Raw genomic sequence first — 24,680 nt, forward strand, 5'->3', positions numbered from 1 at the left:
TGCGAATATGGATAGACACTGCTGCTGCCACCCGCGGAATGAGAGGATGACAGCATAATCGGGATAACCGTGGGAGACTAAACACAGAATCGCAACGAAGGTTTAATCCAGCATATAGCATGAGCCAGCCATGGCCCATCCTCCCGCCCCCCCCCCTTCCCAACTTAACACAGGAAGAGGGTAATTCAACCCCTGAGCTAGCTGATCTTGGCTAAGGTAAACCCGATACTGCATACCTGAAGTGTTGTCCTTGACTAACAGACTTACCAGACCTCAAATACGCATGATATTGCAAGGCCCCAGAAAACGAGGAGTAAATTTACTAAGATTATCGCCACGCACCTGATTCCCCGAGAAATTGCGGGCATAAACATGATCCCCTGGCCTGCCCTTAAAGGTCTCTCGATTGCGATTGTTGTTTATTATGGGCTCTGAGTATATTGCGCCTGGCCCGGTTCCAGCTTTCCCTGATAACACGAGTACTAATATCGGCTGGAATAAGATTTGGACTTCCCCGCAAGTTTGAAAGAGGGGAATTAACTGGACAGGAAAAGATCAAGGAGGCGGGCGTAGCTCTCAAGGCTTCATGACTGGCGGTATTAAAGGAAAAACGTAGCCAGAGAAGACTGGGGCTCCATTTACTAAGGGTTTTCTGATGATAAATAATCAACGCAAACTTAATATTTTAGTTAACTCCGGGAAAGACAACCTGGGAATAATACGGGGTGGTTCAAATGGCTCTGAGTACTATGGGACTTAACAGCAGAGGTCATAAGTACCTTACAAAGAACTACTTAACCCTTTCCAGCCCAGTGATGCCATATGGCATCATCATATTTAACTGTTTCCCAAGGCCAAACTATTTGTCCCAAGATTATAAACAAGTGTGCAGGGCTTTCTAAAGTTTATTGTTCTTAGGTTGGCTACCGTGAATTCGCTAAAACAGAGAGCACCAGGCTGCAATGCCTTGGCAAAGGTATTGTTGCATGGTGTCTACGGTACAGTGCACCCAGCTGGACTTTCAAAGTATTATATCAAGGTAAAGGAAGCAAACTAATATAAAAGTTGCACTAATAAATTATTCTTGAAAGTGTAAATTAACTAGTAAACACTTTGAAAATAATGCTAGTTACGGTAATTTTCTGCTTGGAAGTCACAAACATGTATGACTCCATTTGGCATCATTGGGCATTTGTTATGTTACCAAATGTAGTACATGCAATAACTTCGACTAAAGTTTACCATAATGTGTAACTCTTATATTTTCAAGTTTCTTTTGAAGCTTTATTATACTAACTAATATTAATATGTAAAAATTTTTATTGATATAATTTACCAGTTTTTTTTTTTTTGCTGCTTTAGCAAAAAATTCCTGGTTTGTTTACCAGATGATTCGCAATCATAAATCATTATCAGAAGAAGAAATATTGCTACTTCTCGAAGGTGATTTATCTGATTTGGACCTTGATACGTCTGATGTGGAGGAAGAGATTGAAAATGCTCGGCAGCAGGACCCTACTACTCTGGATATACAGTTTCTTCAAGGAATGGACCTTGATATGGTTGAAATTCTGGACCCTCAAGCCAATGATGATGATGTTCCCTTAGCTTCAGGATTACTTGATGAGCCAAACCTTGCACCAAGTCATTCAGCTCAAAAAATTCAGTGTGATACACACTGGGATCTTCGGTGGATAATGAAGGACATTGAAGAAGTGGACACATCATGTAATGCAGTTTTTTCTGACCCTCCAAGAGATGAACTGACACCTTTGCAGTATTTCAGAATAATGTGTAGTGACGACATTATCCAGAACCTAGTCGAGCAATCTAATCTATACTGCACACAGAAAACAGGTGCATCTTTAGATACAAATGTTCGTGAAGTAGAAAAGTATATAGGGATAAACAGCCTAGCAGGTGTTGTGAAAATGCCTAGTTACAGAATGTACTGGACAGAGGCTACAAGATTTTCTCCAATAGCTGACTCAATGCCTAGAAATAGGTTTGATAAGCTAAGAAATTATTTACATGTGAATGACAACACTAAAATGAAACGAAGAGAGGACCCTGATTATGACAAGCTGTTCAAAGTGAGACCATTTGTTGACAAAATCAAACAAGGATTTTCAATTATTGAACCAGAGGAATATCATTCAGTGGATGAATTAATCATTACCTTCAAAGGTCATTCATCCCTGAAACAGTATGTAAAAAGCAAACCACACAAGTGGGCTATAAAAGTTTTTGCACGTGCTGGTTCTAGTGAAATTGTGTTCGATTTTGAAATATACCGAGGGAAAGGAACTGTACATAATGATACTGGTCTGGGTATAAGTGGTGATATTGTGATAAGGCTTTGGGAAGGACTGCCAAAATACAAAAATTTTAAAGTGTTTAAAGACAATTGGTTCACCTCTTACAATCTTATTTCTGCCCTGAAAAACTATTCCATTTTGGCTGTTGGAACTGTTAGACCCACAAGACTTAAAGGCTGCACTCTAAAAACAGACAGTGAGTTGAAAAAGCAGGGACGAGGATCATACGGTTATCGAACTGAAACAGAAAGGAACATCATAGCGCTGAAGTGGTATGATAACAAGTCTGTCGTTCTTGCATCATATACAAAGTAGTAAGCCCAGTAGAATCAGTGAAACGTTGGTCAGTGGGAGAACGAAAATATATTGATGTTCCAAGGCCAGACATTGTTAGAGAATATAACCGTTCGATGGGTGGAGTTGATCTGCTGGTTGCTTTGTATAGGAGTAATACTGTTGTGCAAAGATTTTATCTAAGGATCGTATTCCACCTCCTTGACATGTGTGTTGTGAATGCGTGGCTCCTATACCGCCGACACTGCAGACAAAGAGAAATTACCAAACACATGTCTCTGTTGATTTTTCGGTCTGATGTAGCTCATGGACTACTAAAAGCAGGAGAAACTTTGGTAGGAAGACGAGGACGGCCATCACATGACAGTCCATCGCCTACAGTTGTGAAGAAACGAGTCCCATTGGTTCCCAGCCGAGTTGATGATGTAAGGTATGACAACATTGGGCACTAGCCACAGCATGTAGAAAACAAACAGAGATGTAAGTTGTGCATTACAGCATATTCTCGAACTAAATGCATCAAATGTAATAAACCCCTTTGCTTTACCAAAGACAGGAACTGTTTCTTAAATTTTCATGTAAAGTAACAATCATGCTGTAAAAAACCATAAAATTGTCCTGAAATGCAATTGCATTATTGTATGTACTAATTTTTCTTTAATAAGCTGCATCAAATTGTGTAATTAAAATCTTGGTTCAAGTTCCATTATCAAGCACTGTGACATCCGAACAAATCCTGCCCAATGATGCCATATGGAGTCATCCCAAATTTCCCTCCAAAAACAAAAAAATAACAAAATTTCTTATAAATATATATTATTCCAATCATTATGTAGGGAAATACGCGAAAAATTATTTTTTCCCACAAGTAAATAAAAGTTGGGCTGGGAAGGGTTAAACCTAACTAACCAAAGGACATCACGCTCATCCATGCCCGAGGCAGGATTCGAACCTGCGACCGTAGCGGTCGCGCGGTTCCAGACCGAAGCGCCTAGAACCGCTCGGCCACTCTGGCCGGCTAATACGGGGTGGTAGTGACATGCCTGACACCGTTATGAAAGCAGAAGGCCTTGAAAGGATCCGAAGGAAAAGCAGGGCATTATCGCTAACAAGCTGCTTGGGTGGGCCAAATTACTGAAAATATTAGTTAAATAATAAATAGTGATAGCAGCAGTAACGTTACAGGTCGGGAGGAGCCACGTAAATCTGGTGAACGCATTGATAATAACTAGTACATATAGATGACCCTTCTTAGTACGAGGTAAAGGTCCTAAATAATCAATATAGAGTTTGTGCATAGTACACGACTCTCGTTCAGAACTGAACAAAGCCTGTTGAAGAGCATTCTTGGGTTTGGCCACATTACACAATCGGCATTGGTGTACCTTCTATCTCACATCTCGGTCCATGGTGGGACAAGTTAAATGCTACTTGATGTTTTGGTGAGTCTTATAAGTACCCAAATTGCCATCGACCAACGAATCATGAAAGTAACGAAAGACCGGGTGCACCAAACCTACTGGAAAACAGATCTTTCACTCCTTGGTATCCCCCACCCCCTTACAGAGAATACCACTCTTAACATACTCATCCGACAGCTCTCCTGCCAACACATGTTGCTTAATGGGTGCCTAAACAGGGTCCTGATCCTGATGCTTTTTTTTTTGGTATTCTGGGCGCAAAACTGCTATGGTCATTAGCGCCCGGTCGTGACTTAGGAAACAGTAAAAACCGAAAATGGAAACCAGCAGCAATGGGAACGAAACTCAAAAAATTGGAGAAACTAAATGCAGAAGGAAGGCTTAAAAATCCACTACCGAAAGAGGTTGGTTGTCCCCAAATAAAGCTTCAAATGACTTACGTCATTTCACTGGCACTAATAAACTCGAGAACGCGATCGGCCGAGCGCGTGTCATCTGCTAAAATGGACGATATATCAGGCGACAGTTGTAGACGGGGGCGTAACGGAGTAAAATAGGGGCACTCAATTAAAAGGTGTCTTACCGTCCACAGCTGAGAGCAGTGGGGACAGAGTGGGGGAGGATCGCCGCTTAAAAGATGTCGATGGCTAAAAAGACAGTGCCCTATCCGGAGTCTAGTTAAAATTACCTCCTCCCGACGACGCGTTCGGGAGGAAGAGGTCGAAGCACAAGGAAGAGCTTTCACGTCCCGCTATTTATTATGGGGAAGTGTCGACCAATGTGCGTGCCATAAAAGAACAACACGTGACATAAAGCGCTCCGTAGATCGGCGAAGGGAATCGATTGAATAGCTGGCCGAAGAAGAGAGACTGCAGCTTTGGCCGCTATATCGGCCCCCTCATTTCCACAGATACCAACGTGTCCCGGGAGCCAGAGGAACGCTACCGAGACGCCCCCCAGGTGGAGCAAGCGCAGACAGTCCTGAATCTGGTGGACCAGAGGGTGGACAGGGTAAAGAGCTTGGAGACTGAGGAGAGAGCTGAGAGAATCTGAACAGATAACATACTGTATCCGCTGATGGCGGCGGATGTAGTGGACGGCCTGGAGAACAGCGTAAAGATCCGCAGTATAAACCGAACACTGGTCGGGAAGCCGAAATTGATTTGGGGTGTCGCCAACAATATAGGCACTCCCTACACCTAACGAAGTTTTCGAGCCATCAGTGTAAATAAATGTGGCTTCCTTCATTTGTGCACATAGAGCAGCAAATGCGCGACGATAAACAAGTGAAGGGGTACCATCCTTGGGAAATTGACAAAGGTCACGGAGCAGGCAGATCCGGGGACGGAGCCAAGGCGGTGCTGTACCCCAAGTTGTCAAGAAGGTTTTAGGAAAGCGGAAGAAAAGAGAATGGAGCAGTTGACGGAAGCGGACTCCCAGTGGGAGTATGGAGGAGGGGCGGCCTGCATACCCTGCATCAAAGGAGGCGTCGAAAGAAATGTCATCGGCTGGATTAGCAGGCATGGAAGACAGATGGCTAGCATAACGACTCAGAAGGACTGCTCGCCGATTGGACAGCGGAGGTTCAGCAGTCTCAGCATAAAGGCTTTCCACAGGGCTGGTGTAAAAAGCTCCAGACACTAAACGTAATCCACGGTGGTGGATAGAGTCGAGACGAAGAAGAATAGACGGCCGAGCAGAGGAGTAAACTATGCTTCCATAGTCCTCGAGCGCACTAAGGCGCGATAGAGGCGGAGAAGGACCACTCGGTCCACTCCCCAGGAGGTACCATTCAGAACACGGAGGGTGTTGAGGGATCGCAGACAGCGAGCCGAAAGATAGGAAACGTGGGAGGACCAGCACAGTTTTCTGTCAAACATAAGACCCAAGAATTTAGCGACGTCCGAAAACGGAATGTTGACAGGTCCTAGATGTAAGGAGGGTGGAAGAAACTCCTTACGCCGCCAAAAATTAACACAAACGGTCTTACAGGGAGAAAAACGGAAGCCGGTGTCGATGCTCCAAGAGTGGAGGCGATCGAGACAGCCTTGAAGACGTCGTTCAAGAAGGCTGGTCCGTTGAGAGCTGTAGTAGATCGCAAAATCGTCCACAAAGAGGGAGCCCGAGACATCAGGAAGGAGACAATCCATAATTGGATTTATGGCAATGGCAAACAGTACAACACTCAGCACGGAGCCCTGGGGTACCCCGTATTCTTGGGAGACAGTACGGGAGAGAGTAGTGTTCTCCCGCACTCTAAATGTGCGCTCTGCCACAAATTCGCGAAGAAAAAGGGGCAGCCGACCTCTAAAGCCCCAAGAGAACAGTGTGCGGAGGATGCCTGTCCTCCAACAGGTGTCGTATGCTCTCTCCAGATCAAAAAATATCGCTACTGTTTGGAATTTCCGGAGAAAATTGTTGATGATATAAGTGGAGAGAGCAACAAGATGGTCAACTGTAGAACGATGCTTTCGGAATCCGCATTGGGCAGGTGTTAAAAGACTGCGGGACTCCAGCCACCAAGCTAAACGGCAATTCACCATACTCTCCAAAACCTTACATACACTACTCGTGAGAGAAATGGGGCGATAGCTAGAGGGGAGATGTTTGTCCTTTCCAGGTTTCGGAACAGGAACGACGATAGCTTCCCGCCATCGTCTGGGAAAAGTACCGTCGGTCCAAATTCGATTATAAAGGCGAAGGAGGTAACGCAGACTGTGGGCTGATAAATGCAGCAACATTTGGACGTGGATACCATCCGGTCCTGGGGCGGAGGAGCGAGAAGAAGAGAGTGCATGTTGGAGTTCCCGCATGGAGAAAACAGTATTATAGCTTTCGCGATTTTGAGAGAAGAAAGCAAGAGGTTGCACTTCCGCTGCACATTCCTTCGGGAGAATCGCTGGCGGGTAATTTAAGAGCTCGAAATTCCAGCAAAGTGTTGACCCACAGAGATTTCGACGGGGTCCACTAATGTGTCATGCGCGACAGTGAGCCCAGAGACTGGGGAGAAACTAGGCGTGCCTGATAACCGTCGAATCCGACTCCAAACTTCCGAGGAGGGAGTGAAGGTGTTAAATGAGCTAATAAAGAATTTCCAGCATGCCTTCTTGCTATCGCAGATGACGCGACGGCATCGCGCACGGAACTGCTTATAGCGGATACAGTTGGCCAAAGTAGGATGGTGGCGGAAAACACGAAGAACACGTCGCCGCTCACGTATTGCGTCACGGCATGCCTCGTTCCACCAAGGAACTGGGGGGCGCCGGGGCAATTCGGAGGAGCGTGGTATTGAACATTCCGCAGCTGTAAGAATAATGTCTGTAATATATGTGACCTCATCGTCGACGCTAGGAAAGTGACGGTCATCGAATGTCGCTAGAGACGAAAAAAGTGTCCAGTCGGCTTGGGCAGACTTCCAGCGTCGCGGGCGCATATATGGCAGTTGAGGCTGCAGTCGAAGGACACATGGAAAGTGGTCACTCGAGTGTGTATCATCAAGGGCGAACCATTCGAACCGCCGAGCTAGCGGAACAGTACCGACCGAAAGGTCCAAGTGAGAGAAATTTGTCGTGGAGGCAGACAAACATCTAGGGACCCCAGTGTTGAGGCAAACTAGATCCGCTTGGTGGAAGACGTCTAGCAATAGTGAGCCACGTGGACAAGAATGTGGAGATCCCCTAAGCGGGTGGTGGGCATTGAAGTCCCCAACCAGCAAATAGGGGGGTGGAAGCTGACCAAGAAGATGAAGGAGATCAGCTCGTGCCATTGGTGTGGACGATGGAATGTATACAGTACGAAGAGAAAAGGTATATCCAGAAAGGGAAAGACGGACAGCGACAGCTTGGAAGGAAGCGTTTAAGGGGAATGGGTGATAATGGAGAGTATCATGGAGAAGAATCATGAGTCCTCCATGGGCTGGAGTGCCTTCAACAGAGGGGAGATCAAATCGGACGGACTGAAAATGGGGGAGAACAAAGCGGTCATGGGAACACGGCTTTGTTTCCTGAAGACAGAAGATGACTGGCGAGTAGGATCGTAAGAGGATCGACAATTCACCCCGATTGGCTCGAATGCCGCGGATATTCCAGTGGATAATGGACATAGGGTCAATAAAAAGTAATGTGACCAAGGTTGCCGTCAACTCAACGACTGCTCAGAGCTTGCGACCGACAGCATGGAATGGCATTCAGCCGAAGGCAGAAGATCCTGATCCGTAGGTTGTTCAGGAGCAACTCCTGCCTCCAGTGATCGTCCGGTTAATCGGCCGCCAGCAGTGCGCCTTGGCGACGCAGAAGACGGCCGAGGGCGATTTCCGCCAGGTGGTGCTGTAGAAGAGACACGCCTTGGCGGAGAAGGAGATGAACTCGGTTTCTTATTAGCCTTCTTGGAAACATGATGTTTAGATGAAGGAGGAACCGATGGTTGTGAAGTTGGGGTACGTAAAAAATCTTCACGAATATGCTCTTTTTTCGAAGTCTTGGTGTCTGACTTTTGGGCTCGAGATTTAGCAGAACCCGATGAAGGGTGAGCCATAGAGTGGGCAGGCGAAAGTGGTGAGGTTGAACGGGCGATCTTTGCGCTGGCCGATCTGACGACCGTGGCACTAAAGGTGAGGTCGCAAGTCTGCGTGGCCGCCTACTTTGTTGGCCGAGGAGAAGCCAGGACAGTGCTGTATTTTCCTGTCTGAGGCACGGTGGGCTGTCGACTGGTGAATCATTTTCGAGCAGCAAAGGTCGACACCCTTTCCTTCACTCTGATTTCCTGAATGAGCTTTTCGTCTTTAAAAATGGGGCAGTCTCGAGAGGAAGCAGCGTGGTCACCCATACAGTTGATGCAACGAGGGGATGGAGGTGAACAAGCACCCTCATGGGCATCCTTGCCACACGTAACACATTTGGCCGGATTGGAACAGGACTGGCTGGTGTGATTGAACCGCTGGCACCGATAGCAATGCGTAGGGTTTGGGACGTAAGGGCGAACGGAAATTATCTCATAGCCTGCTTTGATTTTCGATAGGAGCTGAACTTTGTCAAATGTCAAGAAGGCAGTGCGGGTTGGAATGATGGTCGTGTCAACCCTTTTCATAACTCTATGAACAGCCGTTACGCCCTGGTCAGACAAGTAGTGCTGAATTTCCTCGTCAGACAATCCGTCGAGGGAGCGTATATAAACGACTCCACATGAGGAATTCAAAGTGCAGTGCGCTTCAACCCGGACAGGGAAGGTGTGGAGAAGTGAAGTACGCAGCAATTTTGTGCCTGGAGGGCACTGACTGTTTCTAACAACAAGGTGCCATGCCGTAATCTGGAACAAGACTTTACTGGACCGGCAATTGCGTCGACACCTTTCTGAATAATGAAAGGGCTGACCGTGGAGAAGTCGTAACCTTCGTCAGACCGAGAAACAACAAGGAAGTTTGGCAACGATGGAAGAACTGTCTGTGGCTGGGACTCAGTGAACTTACGCTTGTGAGCAGACATAGTGGAAGACGAGGAAACCATTGTGGAAGAATCCCCCATGATTACCGGCGTCTCCGATGGCGCGCTCCTCCCTTGTGGGGGCCTTCTCTGAGAGCACTCCCGCCTTAGGTGATTGTTCACACCTCAGGTCACACCTCCCGACAAATGGATGGAGGGACCAATCGGCACTTTCGGGAGGTATCAGCTCGGGTAATCACCCCTCCCTGGGCCTGGCCGTTACCAGGGGGTACGTACGTGTCCTACCTGTCTACCTGGGGCGGGGAATTACGCGTTACCCCGTCACCCGCTACGCACAATAATACGTGGGTCAGCCTTCAGACACGCACAGGGAGGAACAAAGAGAAAGGGAAGAACAAAGAAAGGGAAAGGAAAGAAGAGAGGTCTCAAACGCCACAGCAGAGAAAAGGGTAAAGAGAAGAGGTAAGGAAAAGAGAAGGACAAAGGAAGGATGAAGACATACAAGCAGAGAAGGCGAAGAATGCGTTACATTTACCAGCGTCCGTCTCCAGACGTAGGCACAAACTATAGTCCCAGAGGGGGAGAACAGGAAGGAAAGAGCCAGAGGTGAGGGGAGTGGGGGCAAAGATGGGGAATAGGGAAGGATGCGGAAAAGGAAGGTATGCAGCCCGGAAAGGAAGGAGGGCCACATTAGCTTGGGGTCCCGTTCTCGCTACACATGTATCCACAAAAGAGTTGTGGACCCCCTGGGGGGGGGGGGATTCTGATGCTGATCCACATCTGCAAACAAGGAGGGAATTTCACTCAACACCATACAATTAAGACCATCTCCCTCTACCTGCTGGTTTTTCTCACTAGGTGTAGTTTTGGTGAACATCCGGCTGAGGACTTCTGCAAGGATATTTTCAGAGCCCTTCACATGTTTAATCCAAACTGAAATGCCGAAATACGTACTGCCCACCTGGCAATACGGCCAGTTTTACGCGGCCTAGTCAACATCCAGGTCAAAGCCCGATTGTCGGTCTCTAATTGGAAAACTCGATGTTCAAGGTAGAAGCGGTATTTCTCGAATGCAAACAAAACGTCCAAAGCCTCGCACTCAGACGGAATACTTGAGTTCGGCATCAGGTAGCCGCCGAGAGGTGTAGGCTAATGGTGGTCCCTGCCCCTGAAACTCCTGGAGGAGAACAGCTGAAACCCCAGCATTAGAAGCGTCAGTTTGAACAATAAACCTGTTATTAAAATTGGGTATCCCAAGAACTGGAGGCCTGACTATTGCTACCTTAATATGCACAAAGGCAGCCTTCTGGGTGGGTCCCCATTCAAAACGGGCGCCCTTCCGGCTTAACTGGTTTAAGGGTGATGCCAACTGAGTGAAATTTTGGAATGAAACGCCTGAAATAATTTGACATGCCTATGAATCTAGCAATCCCCCGCTTATCAGTAGGTGGAAGCATAGCCCATCAATGCGAATGCTCTGACCCGGCACTGTATGACCTAAGAAAGATACCTGCTGCTTGGCTACCGTGATCTTACTAGGATTAACGGTCAGCCCGGCTCATTGATATCTCAAAGAACTCGCTGAATATGCTCAAAATGATCCTCAAACGAACGACTATAGATAACCACGTCATGCAAATAATTATACACGCAGACTAACTTCACGTCGGCAAGGATATTATCCAACAAACGAGTAAGCTCATCCACTCCAGTTGCTAGACCAAAAGGGATTCTGTTGAATTCGAACAAGTTCCAATCAGTAAAAAATGCAGTAACATGTTTACACCCTTCAGCCAATGGAGTGTGATAATAGGCCAGATTCAAATCAAGAACCGTAGACCAATTAGCGCCAGCAAACCAAGAAAAAGAATTATGCAGATCAGGTAGGGGTACCGATTCAAGGACAACCTTAGCGTTTAAACGGCGGTAGTCAACAACAGGTCTGAAATCACGCCACTGATCTTTAGGTACAAGAAATATTGGGGAGGCATAAGCAGATGTAGATGGCCTAATTACTCATTGTTGGAGCATCTGACATATCTTAGCCTTAAGTATCTACACCTTAGGGGGTGAGACGTGGTTTGGGGACTGCCAAACTGGAAAACTATCTGACTGAAGGATGTGATAATCAAGAACGTTAGTAACACACAGGCTATCATAAACGAGCTGGGGAAAACTGTGCAACACATCGCGTAACTCAGAAGCCTGATGGGGTCAGAGATGGGCCAGATCAAACTCGTTAGCTACGGCCTCAACGGCCAACGCACTGGCAGTTCGATGCACAACAGGCTTAGCGCACTCGCAAAGGCCAAACTTCTCTCGAGGAGCGAATTCAAAGAAAAAGGTGTGTCCGAAATATTCCAAGACCAAGCCGGTTTTATTGATGAAATCACACCCAAAAATTAGATTAACGGGCAGTTCCCTCACCAAGGCTACAGACATAGGCCAGGAAAAATCGCCAGCCGATATACTCCCCGGACCCAACCGTTCAGAGGCAACACCTGGCCATTGGCCATCCGACATCTCTGCACCGATGTAGGGACCACCCGAAGTTCTGTGAGATGCCCAAATTCCAAAAACCACTCTAAGCTCAGTAATGCAAAGGAACTATCAGAATCCCAAAGAGCGCAGACCGGCTGGACACCTACCGGAGAACAGACGTATGGCAAGGGGGGTGATGAGCGGGTGACCACCCGAGTACACCAATGTCTGAAAGCTCAAACCCGACTTCGCGACCCAACCCGGCGTCATCTATTGGCTCTGGGTTCACGAGGCTGAACACTAGAGCGCACCAAATGAGCCGTACTGCCGCACCTGAAACAACGACGGGGTTCCCTCTTGATAACTTCAGCAGATGTATGTACTCAGGCATCTGCGGCGACGTCCCGCCCCATGACCTCGTGACCTACACAATTCTCGAGTGGTAATGCAGATGCTGCTACGACCACGTCACGGAGCTCTTCCCAGGTTGAAAGCTGCTTACGGAAGACAAAATGCGAGTTATCCGCCACACGCATTCCCCTAAGAACGATAGAGACCAATTCTTGTTCATGTATATCAATCAGTAAGGCCAATAGGCTGTCTGAACTCTATCGACATACTGATGTAACCGTTCCTCACCCCGGTGGACTTCCCAAATGTAACGACACTCAAGCTGTTACGAACCCCGGTTGTCAACCTTTGCCTAACTACGATTTCTCTTAATTGCTGCAAGGAAAACCCTTCTGCCATGGTACGCGAGAGGAGGTTCTGCAACTGGCCTCTAGCTAACGGGTAAAACAGCGACAAAATTACTTGGTGCGGAACTCTAAAATCGGCCGCGTGTTATTCTAAGCGAACCAATAATCACAATAATTCCTCTACCAGATCAAGTCGCTCCACAACCAATTCAGTAATATCTCGAAAGAAATAGGCCAGAGGACTAGGCAACTTAGTAAACATAGCATCTAACTTGACAGAGGCTGTCACAGCACCATCCCCGTGCTGGCTCGCACTCTCTCCCTGACAGCGCAAGTCGATCTTCAACCTTCCTCCCATCCAACTCCGAACACGTAAGTTTAAACTGTAATGCGCTCACCAAAGTTCCCAAACCAACGGTTATTTTCTTGTGAGATCTTCCAAACTTAACGTGCTCAAATCCGCTATCGGATTAGTTCGATGCATTAACTGTGCCCGCACCCTATCCAGCTGAGTGTCACTAGGTTGAGTTCCATCCAAAAGACAAATAGTGTCCTCAAGGCCTATAATAGCCTCAAACAAGAACTCAGTTGCCGCTCCTGTCTGACCCAACACTGATGGCGTGACGTCATCCGCCTGAAGAACGGCAGCGCGCAAACGGGTTACCAGTTAGGAATACTGCCCTCAATCGTTTGGCGTCTTATTGCCAACTCGTAAACAAGGTGGAATTTTTCTGAACAGGCCGATTCCCGGACACTGTCTGCCATTACGGTAAGCACCTAAAACAAGTTACCGCCAAGACAATATTGTGCCACAGATCACAAACGAAGCAAGAGTGAAACTGACAGCAACTAGAAAGGCAAGCACAAGCACAACCACGCTCTGCTACCGGTGAGACGCCCTGCTAAACCCGCAGGACAGGAAGGTAGTTTAAATTGTGGAAAGGGGCCAAAATCATGGGGTGTGAGTTAAACTCGAACATGCAACTTTATTATTTGATCAGACACAAGAGCCTAAAAAATTGTTTTTGAAACAAACACCTTTAATCTTAGGGACTTAAATACCGGCTGAAAGCCACTTTAATTTAAAAACGCCTGAAGGCAGATAACTTAAAACGCAAGCATACTCAGGTATTTAAAAGGCAAGACTTATCTTACAACAGTTATTTATTTAGGCTGAATGCCCTAAAGAATCAGAGATTTCCAAAGCAAACAATTTGAATTCAAAATCGGCTGAAAGCCCAACACTTAAGGCTAAACAACATGAAATTTTTAAAAAGAAAACAAAGCCTTACGTAAAGGTTCTTAACTAGGCCAAACTCAAACAAAAAAGAAATATAAGAGCAAAGCCTTATCTTAAAACAGTTCTTTAGTTAGGCTGAAGGCCCAAAGAATCAGAAACTTCAATAGCAAACAAGTTAGATTCAAACCGGCCCAAGGCCCGACTCTTCAAACTCCATGACATTAATATTATTTAAACTACCAAAGCCCTTACATGAAACAGTTCCTTGAACTAGGCTGAAAGCCTTAAGGGCAAAACAAACTTAACTAAAAAGAACAAATAAAAAAGGCAGTACACCCAAGGGCATTCAGATGTTCGAGGGTCAGCCTGGAATTCAAACATTAACGCTCGCTTAGGTGAGACAGGCAGTCAGGCCAACCATTCACGATCCGACGACATCCCAACCGACCGACAGTCAACGGACCTCACCAACAAGATAACTTCCACTTCAAACGACCATGGCACAACAGGGAGTTCAACGGAACAACGTAGAAGATATTGGTGATCACAACCAATCATACGTGGAGCTGTCAAAGTACTCACTGCTCTGGACAGCAACAACACGATGAGGCAACTACACTGCCTGAAATTCACGTCAACAGCCAGGACAAGTAACTGGAACGTTAACGGCTACAAGGTACAAGATTCTGCTGGTGCACTTCAATTCAAATAACCAAATGCAGTGAAACTCCACTGGAAGGTGGCTAGAATTTTCCAACTTGAAAACCACTTTGTTGCTCGTGGGAGTACCCCAACAGCTGACAACTAACTCCAAACGACACAATGTGATTAGTCTTGATTTACTGGTAGATTAAATCAAAACTCAAGTTTCGGGTCACAGATCGGTGAGCCACGGACCTCGTAGCAATGGGAACAGCCCCACACACTCCTGCACTGCGTAGAGACCACCAGCGGCCCCGGCCAGACAATGTACCGCGGAGAATTCCTCGCTTCTCCACGCCAACCGACCGACTGCGTCGCACACTGCCCAGCGGGAAACTATAAGCGCCAGGTCAAAGATAGCCCATGCTGAGAATGTGGATATACACCGCTGCTGCCACCTGCAGAAGGAGAGGATAACAGCATAATCGCATTAACCGCGGGAGACTAAACACAAAATCGCAACGAAGGTTTAATCCAGCGCATAGCATGAGCCAGCCATGGCTCAATAGCCTTTCATTATAACCATTTTTTTACTAAAGACATCGATATTCTGCTGCAATAAGTCTGCCAATTGTTTTCGCTGCCGATCGTCCAAACAGTTAGATCCAGACGTCTTTCGAGATATGACATCAATTAATGTGCATACCTGATAAACCTCTTCTGTATTTGATATCTGATTCTTCTTGAACCACCTTATAAGCTTAGTTGTAGAATCCCGATAATATCTTCCGTGACTACCGACTTCTCTCATCAGCTCCACACATACATTCTCATCATCAATCTTAAAAGAGGCACATCTGGCACAGGTGGAATTTGACATCCTTCTCCCGAAAACTCTCAATACAAAAAATACAGTCCTCTATTAATTTATTTGTTGCTAGTAACGTGGATAAAGTCGCTACATTTCCTTTTCTTAATTCAATAAGAGTCTGTATCTGTAACTTGTGTGCCCTGGTGCCGGTAGCACCTGCAACTCCACAATTACTCACAAGCAAGACTGATTGTTTCCGGTGTCGTGTCAACCTCTCAAACAGCGCTGCGGAGATTTCATTTAAATTTGCACCTGTATCAAGAATTATTTTAATGGTAGTATATCGCCGGTATTGGAACGGTCATACGCTTATCTGTACAATGCTGGACGTCATGCGTAAGTTCATGAACTAGTCTCTGTCCGGCATTCCATTGGAACATAACTCTCTTGCGAAAGACCCTTACATCACACCCGAGCGATTCTCCGGGGCACGATCTGGTCGTCTTTAGTTATCAGATGAGTTCTGGGTTCGTCAGTGACATCCGTAATTAAAGGTGGTTGTTCTCTCCAGTCATTTATATTTGAAGATTGCTGGTTAATATTTTGTGGTTGCCAGTTCGGATTATTCCCTTGGAATTGCTGATTATTCTATGTTGTTATTTTGCTTCGTGGTTTGCATCGTGTTGAATCTTGGCTCGTTAGGTTGGGTAAACGACCCTATTATTGGTACCCCACCAGTAATTGGCACCCTGCTAAGAAACATTTTGTAATAAGGAAATTTTTAAGTTGGTAGTGCTGATTTAGAAACAGATGAAGACCTCTGTTTTCGCTTGTGGCGCTGCATTTGTTTCAACGCCATCTGGGAACTGGTTTGGCGGGATGCTGACCTGAAGTCGATTGTTGTGAAGTTCCTTCTGCAAGAAAGGATTTTCTAAGAGGTAAGTTAAGAAATACTGCCGTATATTAAGTGCTGTAATTGTGTGGACATCTTTCAAAATTATGATACCATGGTTATCAAATACAATCAGTATGGAGTTACTCGAATAAATTGAAACATTCTAACCTCAAAAGTGTAGAATTTTAAGCTTTGCCAATAACTGGATTTTGCAAAGCCTGTAATTCTAACTATTGGCACCAGGTGCCAACAACTGGTATTTTTCACTGATTCACTTTCATAGTGAAATTCATTTTAATCTTGATAAGAATGGGAAATAAATGTAGCTGTAAAAACAGCAAGTTCAAATGATAACTGTAACCAGTAAATGGCACCGTGCCAACAACTAGAAAATTGTGTGCCAATAACTGGAAAATTATGTACCAATGACTGGAAAATTATTAAGCAACAATTGGCATTGATTTTAACATTTTTCGGCATCTCTTTCATTATAGAATTAAACTGAATTAAATATGGGTCCTAGGCGAAAAGATTCACACAGTGAAGAAAGCCTTCAGAAAGCACTCCAAGAAGTAAAGAAAGGCATCTCATTCAAAGCAGCATCAAGAATGTACGGGATTCCCAGATCAACATTACAATTCCGGCTGAGTAATAAATATACCAAAACATCCCATGGGCCAGCGCCTATACTGAGCACAGAGAAGGAAAACACCCTTGTTTGGTGAGTATTGCTATCCCTGTAGATTGAATCATTGACAATTTACAAGCTAATTCATTATATCTGACGATATTCTTAATTATCTTTTCAGGTGGATCCTTGAATGTGCTCGGAAGGGATTCCTACGGCGGAAACAAGATATTCAGGCAAGTGCGCGAGAATTTCTTCATAACAGTAAACGTCATAATCCTTTTAAGGATGACACCTCTGCTAACAAATGGTATTCTGCCGTTTTAAAAAGGCATCCGGAAGTTTCTGAAAGAACACATGAGGGTGTAACTGCTGCAAGTTCTTGTGTTAGTGAACAAGACGTGAGAGGATGGTTTGTGTCCACAGAAGACCTCCTTAAGGAGGAAAATGTATTCGATGTGCTGTCATGTCCAAGCCGTATTTTCAATGGCGATGAAACTAATTTTGTTCTATGCCCTAAGAAAGATATTGTACTTGCACCCATGGGCTGTAAAAATGTCTATGAAGTAGAGAAAGGTCCAGCCAAAGCTACTCTCACTGTCATGTGCATATTCTCAGCAGATGGAAAGATGTGCCCTCCAATGATAATTTACCACTATCAGAGAATTCCTGCCAACGTTATCAGCAAGATTCCTGAAACGTGGGGCATCGGGAGAAGCGACAATGGATGTATAAAATCTGAAGTTTTCTTCGAGTTCATAGCTAACGTTTTTCATCCATATCTCCAAGAAAATAACATCCTGCGACCAGTAATTCTGTTTGTTGATGGGCATAAAACCCATTTAACATACCACTTGAGCGAGCTGTGTAAAGATCTTAAAATTATTTTGACATCTTTGTATCCCAATTCTACACGAATATTACAGCCTGCTTATGTTGCTGCCTTCAGACCTCTCAAAAGTTAATGGAAGAATGCTGCATTCACATGGCAAACAAACAACGGTGGAAAAGCAATAACTAAAGAGGACTTTGTACCATACTTGAAAGAAATGATTGAAAAAATGGACCTTGAAAACACAATTAAAAATGGTTTCAGAACTACCGGGTTGTACCCATGGAACCCAAATAACATTGATTTCTCAAAGTGCTTGGGTAGGAATGTTTCTAACCGCAATAATATTAACAGCAACAGCAGGAAGTCAGAAATCCTACCTCTTCCATACGACACTTTTGTTCAGGTTGTTGGAGAAGAGAAAATAAATGAATTTGAGACCATACAGAATGTGACAGAAAACGCTCATGGAGAAGATTTCTTTCTTCTATATCGGCTATGGAAATGTTATCAAAATGAAAACAAAGAACAGGAACAGAAAGCTACTGAAATCAGGCCAGATGCCAACTTGTCCCTTTCTGATGAAAATCTGAACGTTTCAAATCCACAACATACCTCGAGTGAAGAAACTAGCCAGAGTACATCAGGAAGAGATGACACAGAAGATACGCCTATAGAAAATAAAACTCCAACCAAATGTGTAAACGAAGTGCTTCTTTGGCCAGAAGCGCCAAAAAGGAAAGGAAAGCGACAAGTGGAACGAGTCCCATTTGTTTTAACCTCAAGAAAGTGGAATAACCTCCGCGAGGAGAAGGTAAAAATGAAGGAGGATGCCATAAAACAGAAAGAAAAACGAAAGCAAGAGAGAGAAGAGAAGAAAATGAAACAGCAAGCTACTGAACAAATTAATAAAAGAAGAAAATGAAGAGCGATACCAGCATTCTGACAGAGCTGACATCCCAAGCTAAGCATTCAGAGGTTGAGAACGCTCCAGCTTCTACAAGTGGTTGCATGAGGAATAAAGAAAAAGAGTTTCGTGGAATTTGCTTCAAATGTACAAGAAGTATTTCTTCCAACAAGGGATATGAATGTAATAGCTGTAAAAAACTTTACCACTCAACATGCATCCCTAGTGGGCATCAAATACATATCCCAGATGATTCATATGATGATCTCTTTGTATGCCATAATTGTTATGTGGTGCATGATAGTGACAATACTGATGCCTTTGATGATGAAAGTGATTTCTCTGAATCGGTGGAATAAATTCTTACTGCTTGCATCACACAAAGGCCTATGCATAGCAGTTCTGCAGGAATAGTACTCACACAAAGGAAAGGACTGAGAACAAACTCAGTTTGGTGTTTTTGTAATTTATAGTTGTATTTGTATAGAGTGTTATGTAATTTTACTGAATTAATAAATTGATTCTCAGTTTTTCTTTATTTCCTTAATTTTCACCTTCTATTGCATTACCAAGTATTAGGAACAGCTTGTGATAGCTAGTTATGAGTAATAATATTATTAATAATAAGTAAAGTCGTTATAAATTGAGGGTACCAATGACTGGTAATGTGCATGCTAACTACTGGAAAATTGTGCCAATAACTGGTAAAATTTTACATATTTTAAGCAACTTATTTCACATGGAAAATAAAGTATAAAACTTTCGTAATTCTAGTATAATGTTACTTTGATATTCTAGTATGTTTTGTGTTAGAATTATACTTCAAGCAAGGAAAGTATTGAGGATACATAATTTATCCTACAAACATACAAACATGTTCTTAAAGTGACAGTTATTGGGTGGTTTACCCTTTCTTTTTCGCCCAGTGAAGTTGGATCTGCATCGCGTTGGTATTCATTCTGTTCACCTGTTGTTTGTTATGCTGAGCTCGGAAGCCGGAGCTTAGCTGCGCTCTACTGTTATTATTGCCGCTCTTCCCTAGGTGATATGAAAAGTTCTTGTTTACACTATTGGGCGATCCATTCCCATGATTTGTAGCTATTAAGTCTTCGTTTAGTAGGTCTATGATGTCGACGCCAGAGAGAAAGTCAACAACATTGTGTTCTTGAGCATACACGAGATTTTCACGTATCTCGAACAGTAGATTTGCCTTAATAATTTTCAAAATATCCACCTGTGGGACTGGAGTATCCCAATATCTAGGTGCCACAGGTTTCCCTAATATCCATGCGCCATAAACTACATTCTCCTTGTACGTATCCAGCGACAAAAGAATTCTTTCGCGCGTCATTTCGTGCACGGGGTAAAACACCTCTGAACCCGCGAATGAATACGAAGGGGTTAACAGTTTTCTTCTCGGGACAGAACGCTTTTAAATTCCGGTGCTTTAGGAGCTTCTTCTCCCTCAACATTACGGCCTATGCGTTGTTGTGCGGTATATTGCCATAGATAGTCAGACGCAACATGAGCACTTTTTGTCGTAGGCGTCGTACTACTCGTCACTGACGCCGAATTCAACACATTTTGCTTCGGTTTGTCGGAAAATGGAACATGTGTGTCCTGACGAGTGTGTCTCATTTCCCTTAGTGACTTGGAACATTTTTCAACCGATTTGGTTATATTGTCTTTCTACTTCGAGGATTCTTGACCAAATTGTTGGCTTATCACATCATTATCAATCTGGATCGTTGTGGAATCTGATACATTATCCCGTTGAACATTCTGCACAGCTTGTTCCAGATGTTATCTAACACACTGTGACACCCTCTCTTCTATAACTGCGACACTAACTAATATAACAAGTTCCTAATAGGACAAAAGAGAATTTACGATTGTGGTAACATCTTTTACTTCAGTTTGGATTTCGGAGATTTCCTCAGGAACGTTCTCCTGGGACAGCTTAAGATTTTCCATTTCCGTAGCAAGATCTCTTTGCTGAATGATTAAATGATCCACTTCGCATCTCAAACTATCAAAATATTGTTTGGTGGGCAATGACTCAACCATAGCAATATACGGTTAAATAGTTAGCCTGATATTTGCTTGCTCACTTACTAGTACCTCCTGCTGCTTAACGAGACCGTCTTGTTTAACACAGAGACTTGCCTGTTCTACTGCTACAGTATGAACTATAGCAGAAATTTTGTCTTCTTCTGCTACCATTGACTCTTGTGCAGAAGCTATCCTACAATGTTGAGATGCTGTAGACTGAACTTTAGCAGACATCGATCGTTGATTTGCAGTCTACGTCTGCACCGCTTGGGCTATACTAAGTAACGTATCTTTTATGTTCAACGACTCAGTCCTAGCTGTAGTCATCACCTGTACTGAACTATCACTGGAAGGGACTTCCTCAACTGACTGAATATTGTCCGTTGTATTTTGTCCCCTTTGTGGTTTCGAACAAGTACAGAGTATGCAACACAGGAACACACGTTATGGAACACTTCTTATAAATAGCATACATACAGGAAAATGATGCAAATTCCTAACAAGTTCCCTAACTTGGCAAGCAGTCCTGTTAAACTGTGCCGGCCGAAGTGGCCGTGCGGTTAAAGGCGCTGCAGTCTGGAACCGCAAGGCCGCTACGGTCGCAGGTTCGAATCCTGCCTCGGGCATGGATGTTTGTGATGTCCTTAGGTTAGTTAGGTTTAACTAGTTGTAAGTTCTAGGGGACTAATGACCTCAGCAGTTGAGTCCCATAGTGCTCAGAACCATTTGAACCATTTTTTTGTTAAACTGTCGTCACTCTAAAATGAAACTGCTATGCAGAAACTAAAATTATTAACTAATTAAATTGTTCTTTGACTTTTTGTCTTTTGACAAAGATAAGACTGGTACTGCATTAGACAAAACATTATGAAATATTTACTTAATACAAACCATCTGTGAAAAAATTTGGCTATAGATGAATATGTTTTCTTTGAGGCTGGTGTAAAGAGAGAATGGATTAGGTACAGGACGAGTAGGGGGTCTAACGTTAAAAAATATATCGGCTCAGCCACTTGTTTATAGTGTAAAACACTAAGATTGACGCGTTGCGGAAGTCAAGCTTCCATCATCAGAACAATAAAAAGTAAAATAACATGTTAAAACTCGCTAAAATGGAACATCCGAAAGAACAGATACCATCGGTGACCATGCAGCTCGTTAGAATGAAATTACAATGAAATGAACACATGTCCGAAAGAACCATCTTAGTATATATATAGTTAAGGCTCACCGGCCACTTGACCATCTTCTTCTTCTGTGCGAATGCACAAACAGTGCCCGAACTCTAACGGGAATCGGCAACGCGCCGTGAGTAATGAGTATAGTGGGCGGGGGCACTAGGAATGTAGTGCGGGAGATTACGTTGAGAATGTGGGTTTCGCGGGAGGCATGCCAGAGATAAATCCCTGCACTCGCGGCAGCCTCTGTGTCCTCGGTGGCTCAGATGGATAGAGCGCCTGCCATTTAGGCAGGAGATCCCTGGACCGAGCCCCGGTCGGGGCAACAATTTTCATCTGCCCCCGTTGACGAATGTCAACGCCTGTAAGCAGCTAAGGGTGTTCATTTCATTGTAATTTCATTCTAACGAGCGGCATGGTCACTGATGGTATCTGTTCTTTCGGACATGTCCGAAAGAACAGATACCATCTTAGTATATACAAATCATATGTTACTTTTCTATTTAAAGCCGGTTGTACATTAAATTGTAGCCCCTTACTAAGTAAATTTAGCTCGTCATCGTTGAAAACGATATCAGTTTCGTTAACAAACCTGGGGTAAAACTAGGACCTATCTACTTGTTGCGTTCTCTCTATTCTACAATTACTGTACTGTTGTCGTAATCTCTACAATTTAGTATCTTGCTTGCTTTTTACATGGACAGGACAAAGGAAAAAAGCTGGATCTACTAGAACACCTGGAAATTACGATACATAGCGTGGATAATCAGAACACACTGAATGAACTGCTAACTGGGGATACAAATAACTTTTTCAAACATTTCACTGGTTTCTTTTTATAACCACATTTTTAGCAGTTGGCAGGATACCATCATTTCATGAGGTCCTTGGAACATGTATACGTTATCTGTTTGTATAGACATCTCTGTGACTTCCTTGTTTACTTGCGCGTGAGCTCACTCGTGTTTCAGTGTCGTGTTTGGCTCCGTGGTGTGTGGTATCAACGAAGACGCGCGGGCGGTTTATGACGATAGAGGAGAGAGAGATGTTAGATGTTGAACACAATAGGCGACACCATTTTAGAGTTTTTTATATTTTGACCATTATGTGGAGATGCACCTTGGAAGACACGTCTGCAACAAGGGAAGTAGCCATGATGTTTTAATTTTATTATCAATTTTATTGTGCCTGGTGCATGTTCCATTTTAGCGAGTTTTAGGGGGTTCTTTTAATTATTCTGATGATGGAAGCTTGACTTCCGAAACGCGTCATTCTTAGTGTTTTACACTATAAACAATTTTTTAACGCTGACATTCACAACCACCACCTCTCATCCAGTATGGATAAAATCAAAGGCGGTCTAAGGTTTCCGCTTCTCCGTTTCTCAGAGAACGCCAGACAAGGTCGAAGAAAACTGCTACAACTCTAGATGAAGACTCCGTCTCTCCCTTGGCCACAAAAGTACTCACAGTCGCCGTAAGATTTTTCTGGAGTACACTTTCAGAATGATAAGGTTGAACAGTCGGTGGTAGTATAACATTTTCTGACTAACAGACTGGTAGCGTAGGGAATGTCTTGAACTTATAAGCTGAGAGAGTATTAATGCGCGTCGTTTGGACCATGATATTAGCAGATTCACCCAGTATTGTTAATTCGCGAAGAAATCACTATACACTTTTATCACTAAACACACTAACAGTTTTTATGAAGGACCGAGGATCCAAATCAAATAAAACTTCGTAAACGATATTTATCTTTTTCGCAATTTCAATTTTTTTAAGCAAAAAGCTTTGTCGCCAGAGCAAAGAGCGTTGTCGTAACAAATTCCAGACGACATCATCGCTGTTACTCGCAGCTGGGTTACAGTATGTAGGGACATTACATTGATCTCAGACCTCGTGCTCAAGTCACGCGACCTTATACACCACTGAACCTCAGACGATCAGACCGGCTGTTGGTCACAGGTGTGGAATAACATGCACCACCACCCTCTGCCCACCAGGAAACATGCACTGTGCTTTCAAGTCACTACCAAGAATATACAATGAGACACCAGCACCATGCTGTTAAAATAATGGACTCTCCCCTTTGGCCTTACTGCCACCTCCCGGACACTGGTGAGCATCAATCCACGGTGTATCGTTGTCCAGCATTATGCTACTTGCGCACAAGTCCTTAGCTGGTTACGCCTGCCCCACACCTGACATGACTCAATCTTGGCGCTTCCTCTGTCTGCATAACCACAGCTTCACCGCGCCTCCCCCCCCCCCCCCCCCCGCCCCCCGCCCATACACAAAATACCATGGGCTTACATGTTTCCAGGGAATGAACATAGCCTATGCTTCTAGCTAAATGGAGAGAGTGGAGCTAGATTCAATCATGGTGGTACCTGCAAAATGCTCACAACGTCCTTGAGTGTACACCATATGCTCTTCTCAAATAATTCATGCAGTGTTTTCGTTAACCTCACCCCATAGCTGGGGAGTGCCACACTCAGTGGGACATCCTACACAACATCACATTAGAGACAGAAATTCTGAGGTGGAGGCAATGAGGACGGAAAAGATTTGAATGATTCATGGAAAGCTGCAGAGGCATTTGCAAAGTATGATGAGTTTACAAAATTGTTAAGGCTTTCGTGGCCGCATGTTGAGAAACTGCCTATTGGCTTCTGTCCCGGGTTCTTCGGCCGACGTTCATCTAATGATTTTTCTGACGTTTCGCCAGCACGAGTGGCTGGCATTGTCAAAGCTTCACCCTCCATTGCCGGTGGTGAACTGGAGGCGAGCTCGCGGCCGCAGACTATATGTACCTGGCGCGCCAACGTCCGAGGGCTTCTCCGCGG

At 44.4% G+C, this 24,680-nt stretch overlaps 1 protein-coding gene across 1 annotated transcript; it reads left to right on the forward strand.

Moving 5' to 3' along the window:
• The first annotated feature begins 1,388 nt into the window (after positions 1 to 1,388).
• On the forward strand, positions 1,389 to 2,633 carry LOC126252454 (piggyBac transposable element-derived protein 2-like). Its single transcript, XM_049953349.1, has one exon. It carries the CDS (start codon positions 1,389 to 1,391, stop codon positions 2,631 to 2,633), a length of 1,245 nt encoding a protein of 414 aa, XP_049809306.1.
• The last annotated feature ends 22,047 nt before the right edge of the window (positions 2,634 to 24,680 follow it).

The sequence above is a fragment of the Schistocerca nitens genome, chromosome 4, assembly GCF_023898315.1.
Source record: "Schistocerca nitens isolate TAMUIC-IGC-003100 chromosome 4, iqSchNite1.1, whole genome shotgun sequence".
Classification (NCBI taxonomy): Eukaryota; Metazoa; Arthropoda; class Insecta; order Orthoptera; family Acrididae; genus Schistocerca; species Schistocerca nitens.

Excerpts from the sequence above, each read along its gene's own strand:
- LOC126252454 (XM_049953349.1), top strand. The coding sequence starts at position 1,389 with ATGATTCGCAATCATAAATCATTATCAGAAGAAGAAATATTGCTACTT.